Raw genomic sequence first — 8,501 nt, 5'->3', positions numbered from 1 at the left:
CAGCACAAACATTAATTTTTCCTTTTGGTGCTGATGAAATGCATAGAGCAAACATATTTCATTTCTGTTTAGTAAAGCTTGAGAAGAAACAGCAAATATATTTTTTGATCAAATAAATTCACAGTAAAACGTGGTCAGTATTTCTTCATGCCTTGATTTTTAACCTGCTTTCTAAGTGCAAAGAATGACTTATAATTACAATTCAAACTGTGATAAGAGTCCAGGAGCCTGACTTTGTATAACAATTTATGTTTTAGACCAGGTTTTGCAAAATGAATAAATCGGAGATGTTTCATGAACCTGCATGAAAGTAAAAGATACACATAAGTCATTGGTGATCTACTTAAAGAGCCCATACCATCCAAAATGAACATTTTAACTTTTTAGTGTACTATAATGTTTATTCCTCACTATTAAAAAAAAACAAACCAAAGCGGTCATTTAAACCATTTAAGCATTTTTGAGTAAACTTCTCAAACCATGTGAGCTCCAGCCCCTCCCATATCCACGGAAACAAGTGGGTTCTTACAATGTGATGTAGAAAAGTGAAGAACACCAACTTGCAGGAAGAGTCTGCACTGCCATGCTGTCCCTAACACATACACCTTCTCCATAAAGCTAGCAGCAATTGCACAACTGATTTTTAAGGCTCCACAAAATCCACATTCATCTTTGTAAAAATTTGAATGTTGTTTGATTTTGCGAGCAAAACTCAGACATGCTGGCAAGCCGGCAAGCCGGCTCTAGGTTGACGCCATGAAATGGGCTGCACCTATAAGGAATTAAAGCTGAAGCCTCAAATATCGAAGGGTCTCACTTCTGAATAGAAAAATGTACTGCAAAAATACTTCATATTTCATTGTTTTAAAAAAGGATTCTTCCATGTCACAAAGGTAATATATTATCACATATACGGATATATTTACTCTGAACGGCTTAAATAAAGCATGGTATAGGCCCTTTAAATCACGAAACATGCTGGTAAACCAAAGAGAAAACACAACTTATGATGTCTTTACAATAGAACAGTCTGTTCACAATTATAGCATGAATGCTTACCTCCAGCTTCGAAAACTTTGTGGACTTGAGTTGCTGTCCATATGCACTTGACTCAACCTTCATGTGAGTCAAGGTCACCATGTCTCCCACAGAGAGGTTAATGGTGGATGCCTCCCTCCAGAGGCAGATATTCATTTGAAAGCCACTCTATTAAAAGACCACACATGTTACTAATATAATCTAAGCAAATAAACAACCATTTTCTAAACCAAATGTTCTGATTTTTTTTTTAAATTACCTCTTGCAGCTTGAGGTTCCTCATTGGAACCTGCTCCCTCCCAGACTGCACTTTCTTTATCTTGGAGAACTGAAAGCAGAAAACAACACAGTTAGATTTGGACCAAAATAGTTGAAGTGCTTGTGTCTTGCTCAGGCTGAAAGAAAACACTGTGTTAGTAAATTAAAAGAAAGTGCATTAAAAACCTTTTTTGATCATTTATTTGACTTTAGCTTAGTCTTTAACTTTACTTTGAGACAATGTTTACGTTTTGAAGTTTGACTGAAGGTTTCAGCATCAATTCATAATGGTTTTTATGTAAACAGAATGTGTATTTGGAAAAATCAACTTTAAATTATTAATTATAGAATTGTTTGTCCAAGCCTTAAAATGAATATGAAAAACATTGCATAATATTTTTTAAATTCTAACAAAATGATAACGAAAAACGTACTTCCGTCACCTCCCCGTGAATGGTCAGGAGACCCGTCTCTGTTCCACAACTTCGCAGATCAACTTGCTTGGAGGGAGGATTAAGGATTTTTTCTCCCTCTGAAATCATTTCAGGACTGATGGACATGTCCGAAGCTCTAAAGAATTGGGTCTGCCTGGAAATGCTAATGTTAAAGGGAGGGTTTTGCCCAAAAAGCCCATACCCTCTTAGGATGTAAGAGGAGCCCTCGTTTATTTTCCCCCCAAACTCCTCAAAAAGAGTAATTTTTGTTATGGTTTGTCCATCAGTAATAGCAGCCACCCTATTCTTCTTAGTGGTGGCTGCTACTGCTGTAGCTTCAGTGAAGCTCCAAGCAGTGACCTTTTCTTCCTCCTTTATTTTGAGGACATTTATATGAAGATTTGGTGGTTTGAAGTATGGAGACTCCTTACGCTCCCTCAGCACACTTGAAAGGGCCATTCTGAAAAGACAAAGAGGAACAAAATTACAGATTCACTTATACTGATGCTGACATTGTTTTTAGAATAAAAAGAAATTAAATTGCTTGTGAAACTTGTGCTATCCTAGGCATGTTTACATTAAACGTGAGGTTATCTGGACCCACAAATGAGCACACTGAAATTTTTTTCTCAGTGATTTTTTTAATTTTTACTGGTGTCCATGGCAAACATTGAATCTTGTCCACCATTTTAATGGGAGGGATCACACATCAATGTATGGGTTTAGCCATCTGGACTCCATAAGAGAGCACGAGGGTTAAAGTAGAACTATTTTAATTGGGTACCTCTTGACATTTATATAGAATAACATAGAACAGAAAAGAATAGTATAGATTAGAATGAAATAGATTAGAATAGAAAAAAATAGAATAGAATAGAATAGAATTTTGAGCTCACTAAAACAGACTGACTTTCACACACCTGTCAAAAAACCCATTGTTTTTCTAATTAAGATTTATTAAATGCTCATTTTTTTTTCGTAACATTAAAATTAAGAGTCTGATAAATTTCTAAACTGACCTTTGGCAAATATATATATTTACTATTTTTGCAATTCTGTATTTCAACATTATGACATCACAGATTGTCACCTTTTGTGAAAATAAACTCTACTTTAATTCTTATCAAGACAAAAAACTATCCCCTTTTTTTTAACTTGGAAGAATATTCTTTTTGGTTTTACTAACTTTGATCCTAAGTTATCTTCATGATTCTGTTTACTAAATCTGTTGGTTTTTATTAACCAGGTATTATATCCATAAAACCAAATTTAGCAATAAAAAACTATTTTTTTAAACTATTATTTGCTGAAGTCAGACAGCATTTACACTCCATTTTATCTAGCAGAAAGCAAATAAACCTCATCATCTGTTCAGGTTTACAAAATAATTTAATGTTGATTTATTTTAGTTTTTCTGATGTATTCCCCTGGCCTGTTTTGGGGAAAAAATGATGTAGGCCCACAGTATTCTTTTCTTGTTCTGTACTGTATGTAAAGTTTGTTTAAAAAAACTGCTTTTATTAAGGGCGAAGGACATGCATAAGGATTTTAGAATGCGCAGTAGATCAACCATTATTTTTCTCACTCGCTGTTGAGGTTTATTGTCGTTTTTATCTGTAGATTACTATCTTAGCTAGCCGGTAGGTCTATATAACATAATGTGATCTCTATACTGTTCTGTTATATCACAATCACAAAAAATTCTCAGAGCAGGAGGCCCGGATTAGGACTGTGGTGACGTTAGTTTTAGGTTGGCTATTCGACATATATTTAGGGACCGTCAATAAATGACAGAATGTTTCTTCGATACCTCTTAAAGTATTTGACCAAATCAGTCCAGATCACTTTAAATAGTAGATTTGACTAAGAACTATCTATTACAGCAGTTTACATCAGCTTTTCAGGTTTAGAATTTACACTAAGAAATTGACTAAAATTAGAAAAAGCATCAAAAGCTAATGCAAACTGCTGTAATAGATAGATCTTATTCTGTTCTACTTTTCTAAATTGAATTGGACTGATTTGGTCAAATAAAATATAAGCTATAGAAGAAAAATGTGAAAATTTACACAAAAAAATTGACTAAAATTAGAAAAAGCATCAAAAGCGAATTTAAACGGCTGGAATAGATAGTTCTTAGTCAAGTCTACTATTCTAAAGTGATTTGAACTGATTTGGTGAAATAACATAAAAGCTATTGAAGAAAAACATGAAAATTTACACAAAAAAATGACCAAAATTAGAAAAAGCATCGAAAGCTAATGTAAACTGCTGTAATAGATAAATCTTAATCTGTTCTACTATTCTGAAGTGATTTGGACTGATTTGGTGAAATAACATAAAAGTTATTGGAGAAAAACGTGAAAATCTACACTAAAACATGGAATAAAATTAGAAAAAGCATCAAAAGCTAATGTAAACTTCTGTAATAGATAGTTAATATTTTGTTCTACTATTCTAAAGTGATTTGGACCGATTTGGTCTACAATTCTAAAAACTATTGAAGAAAAACGTGAAAATTTACACTAAAACATGGTGTAAAATTAGAAAAAGCATCAAAAGCTACACTGCTGTAATAGATAGTTAATATTCTGTTACTATTCTAAATTGATTTTGGCTGATTGAACTGATTTGGACTGATTTTACGAATATCCAACCTAAAACTAACTTCACCGCAGTCGGATTAAGGAGTTGTCCATTTCTCCCCCTCTAGAAAATTTATTAGACGTTTGATGCTGACTTTGTTTTGGATTATGCGCCAATGAGAGACCCTTGAAAGAAATCAAACGCTGATCAGACTCTTCCGACCGTGTTCTGCCCTCAGTTGCCAGGCGTCTGCTCTCCTCTGATTGGTTCATTCAGCCTGAACCGCTTTTCACTGGAAAAGTTATCTGCTTCAAATTTCAAATGCTGGAATTTTCCAGAACATAAACCTATAAAATCGAAGTAAATACATAAAACATTTTCAATTTTTCCTATTTAGAAATTACATAATGATCTTCAACAACACTGTTTCTGAATTACATGAAAAGTGATTAAAAATTATTTTTTCATATATATATTAAATAATTATAAACATCATTACTATGTGCCTGAAAAGCTCGATGACATTTATTAGAGGGTGTGCTCTCTGTCTACAAGCTGTGATCAGCCTACAGTTTAAAACCCGTTAGTATGTAACTTTCTAGCGGGAAATGAAAAAACATTTTTTGTCCTAAACAAAAAAGAAAAAAAAATCCCAACAAATTTAAATCACAGTGAATGGACGCATCCATATACTCATTTTTTAATTATTTTTTTAAGATCTACTTCTCTTACCTTTCTTTTTTCTTTGTTGTTAGAGTTGTCCGTCCAAATGAATGCAGATTTGTCAGGAAATAAAGATTCCTGCTGAAGACGCTCTTTTTATATGAATGTCCCAGTTGTTTACATTGGATGGCTTTTGTTTTTAGATTACTGCGTTACTATTTGTTGGTGTTATTTGTACTTCGGGGCCACCGTACATCTCAATTTACAAAGAGCTAACTTAAAGAAAATAATAAATTATAGGTTACTTTTTCCGTTACAGTCACAATCAATTTTATTTGGGACACAACAATGATTTAATTAAGGAATTACACTTTATTTTATGTCATGTTTCGTGGTTGAATAAAATCCAAAAGACCGTTATCAAAGTGAATCCAAACGCGCGTGGAGTGTGCAATGGTCGAAAAGTCGAATTTGACAGGCGATCTTTTATTTTCAACCTCTACACCTTTAATAACGAAGATCTATAAGCCTTTAACACTACAGATGGTTTTGTAAAAACTTCCTTTCAGCGATGTGAAGCTTGGAGGTTGGTGCGCCCGCCCACGCAGTCGTAGTAGCAGTAACTCTGTGACAGCCAATCAAACTGCAGCTGCATGTCACATGCTCCGCGTGTTTGTTTTCCCCATAGACTAAAGATGACAGACGAATCATCGCTGACGTCACCCATTGATTTCCACAGTTCCCAAAATGAAGCCTGATTTAATCCGTGTATCAAAATCAATCCGTGTATCATTCGTTCATTCGTTTTTCAACTTAAAATCGGAAATGAAAAAACGAAAAACCAACTGTTTTTTCGTTTTTCCATTCAAAATCCAAAACGAAAAAACGAAAAATGAGCCTTTTTTCGTTTTGCGCAACAAAACGAAAAAACGAAAATCGGATAACGGGACTTTGATTCGTTTTTCGTAATCTCGTTTTTGACACAGGGGGCAACCCGGAAGTAGTTTCCGCAGATTCTTATTGTGAAAATCTGCTGCACTGCGCCCGCTGTAGCTGTCTTTCGTCCAGGGAAAGTGATCATTTTATTGTTGTTTTGTGACCGTAAAAGGAAAATCGGAGACCGGAGGACATGATAATACATCCTTTCCAGGTAAGAATCCATTATATTATTTTTTCCAGTATGTCTCTGACGATGTGAGTTTGCTACTTTGACAAGCTAGCTGTTGCTGACTCCAAGACGGGGCATGCATAGAGTTCTAATGCAGACGTGAGCATGTTCCTGGGACGTCCGTGGTAAAAAACCTCCCAGAAACATGCTCCGAGCTTCCTCCCTACAGGCAAGGAGTCCCGGTAACTGAAGCCGCACTTTCTGCTGCTTTGACGAGAGCTCGGAGCTCGCAACGTACCACATGTCTGGAAGGTGATGCTAGCTAGCTAGCTAGCGCTAGCATCAGACACGCAGATCAGTGACAAAAACGGAGCTTTGTTTGGTTAATTTAAGATAACAAACATGAAATATGAAACAGAAGAATGTACCAATAGACAATAAATAGTTATCAGAAACATTGATATAATTCCTGGCAGGGAAAACACATTTGTCATAACAGCAGTAGATAATAAATTAAATGATGTGTTGTTATATTATGTTATGATAAATGTGACTTGGATAATTAGCCATTTTTTGTATATTTGTTGTTTTCATTGCAAAATTGTTTTATTGAAACTTCTTTTTATTGAGATAAAGATTTGTTTTCTTTTGTAGCCATCATAGTGTTTTGCATGTCATTAAAATGCATATTCATAAACTATACTTAAAATGATTAGCTACAATACTATTTCAAATGCTGTGTCGAGTTAAAATGTATTTTCTTTGTTTGTTTGTTTGTTAGCAGGTGAAGTTTCTAGAAGCAAAGTTCCAGAACAGTTTCTGCCAGAAGAACAGAGGGCAGCTCTACGAGGAAGTACAACGGAGACTCAAGTAATCTCACTATAGCACACAGACAAATCACTAGGACAGTTTTATGTGGAATATGATCATTAATAGACCCTTTTCACGGGGACGTCTGACAAAATGGCAAACGGCAAAGCTGACAGCTGAACGCTTTTTGACACAATTGTACATAAATATTTCAACGGAAAAATGTTAAATATTTATTTTACAAATGTCCTGTCAAACAGGAAGGACATCCGACGTAAAAACTCTCCCAAATCACTGATGCGAAACAGTGGGTGCTGTTACGCTGTGGTGACCCCGAAAGGGATAAGCTGAAAGTGAACTACTCCTGTCAAACTATATTTTCATTTCCTCTCTTAGATCGTTCACAAATCTAAATATACATTTGAATAATCCCTAAATACAGAATGTTTTATTGAAAATATCCACCTTTCATTTAAGCAGATATTATTCTAACAGGTTTTTTTATTTTGGCTGATGTTATTTGCACATATTTTTAGTGTAATTTAGGCACAAAAAATGATAGAAATTCTTGTTGGTCACATTGTAATCACTTCCCAGGATAAATGTACTTGTAGTGAGTAGGGAAGGAACTTAGACATAGCCTAGGTGTTGTAAATACGCTAGCATGTAGCGGTGTTTGACAGTGTTTTTTTTATGTTACTATAAGGGTGGGAGTTAGCGCAGTCATTACAACAGTAATACGTTTGACTTTAATGTCAGACACGCTGGAATCGTCTGACTTAAGCTCTGTTTACAATGCTTATGTGAGAACGGAAAATTTAGACAACTTTTAACTGATGAGAAAAGATCTTCTGCAGCTCCACGATCATATGTATCTGTATGTGCATATTGTATCAGATGATACTGTGAGTTAAAATTTGGTTGTTTTTCTTCTTCTCCAGGTCAAGTCTCTAGAAGCAAAATTCCAGAAAAGTTTTTGCCAGAAGAACAGAGGGCAGCTCTACAATCAAAGTAATATATTTTTAATTTAAATTATAAACAAAACACAAGTGCCAGATAATTAAAACAAACCATGTTAAATTTAGCCAAGTGTTTGTCTGAAACAATACATTTTAATCTGATATAACCTGTTTTCTCATTTTACTGAGCTGAATTACTCTGAATTACAGACTAAAATCTGCTGGTGGTTTTCTTTCAGGGATTTTAGTGGAGCTGGGGTCCAGTGCCGAGGAAGCTGGGAGCACGTGTGAGCAGGAGCTGGGGTCCATTACCGAGGTATCTTAGTCGAGCTCTCGCCTTGCATCTGTGGCTTCAGGACATGTGTATAAGAAATGATTTTATATTTATTGATAATTTCAACCTGTTTTGGAACCGCCCAAGCTTCTTTCAGAGTGATGGTATTCATCCAAATATAAATGGGAGTCGAATTTTTGCATCTAACCTGCAATATGTAGTTCAAACTACACCAAAATCATGACTGACTACTGGTTGCAGTAATTTGAAAAATGTTACTTCTCCTCCACATCTAACTATTACCCAGCCTTTTTCTGAGTGTTCTTTGCCTTCTTCCATACCTCACCTAGGGACATTCTCAGACTCATTGC

The 8,501-nt window shown here is 35.0% G+C and overlaps 1 protein-coding gene and 1 long non-coding RNA gene across 3 annotated transcripts; one reads left to right on the top strand and one right to left on the bottom strand.

Moving 5' to 3' along the window:
• Window positions 1–7: 7 nt before the first annotated feature.
• Window positions 8–5,809, bottom strand: LOC112141794. Its single transcript, XM_024264956.2, has 4 exons — window positions 5,049–5,809; window positions 1,731–2,190; window positions 1,298–1,366; window positions 8–1,206 (listed from the first exon to the last, which is right to left on the bottom strand). Exons 2-4 carry the CDS (start codon window positions 2,187–2,189, stop codon window positions 967–969), a joined length of 768 nt encoding a protein of 255 aa, XP_024120724.1. The 5' UTR covers window position 2,190; window positions 5,049–5,809; the 3' UTR covers window positions 8–966.
• A 93-nt stretch (window positions 5,810–5,902) lies between these two features.
• Window positions 5,903–8,196, top strand: LOC112141793. 2 transcript variants are annotated; one of them, XR_002918457.2, is made up of 4 exons: window positions 5,903–6,129; window positions 6,872–6,957; window positions 7,839–7,908; window positions 8,096–8,196. It is a non-coding gene; the product is annotated as an uncharacterized LOC112141793 (long non-coding RNA). The 2 variants fall into 2 exon arrangements; XR_002918458.2 differs by lacking the exon at window positions 6,872–6,957.
• The last annotated feature ends 305 nt before the right edge of the window (window positions 8,197–8,501 follow it).

Source organism: Oryzias melastigma, unplaced genomic scaffold (genome assembly GCF_002922805.2).
Source record: "Oryzias melastigma strain HK-1 unplaced genomic scaffold, ASM292280v2 sc00720, whole genome shotgun sequence".
Lineage (NCBI taxonomy): Eukaryota > Metazoa > Chordata > Actinopteri > Beloniformes > Adrianichthyidae > Oryzias > Oryzias melastigma.
This window is presented reverse-complemented; position numbering and strand designations above follow the sequence as displayed.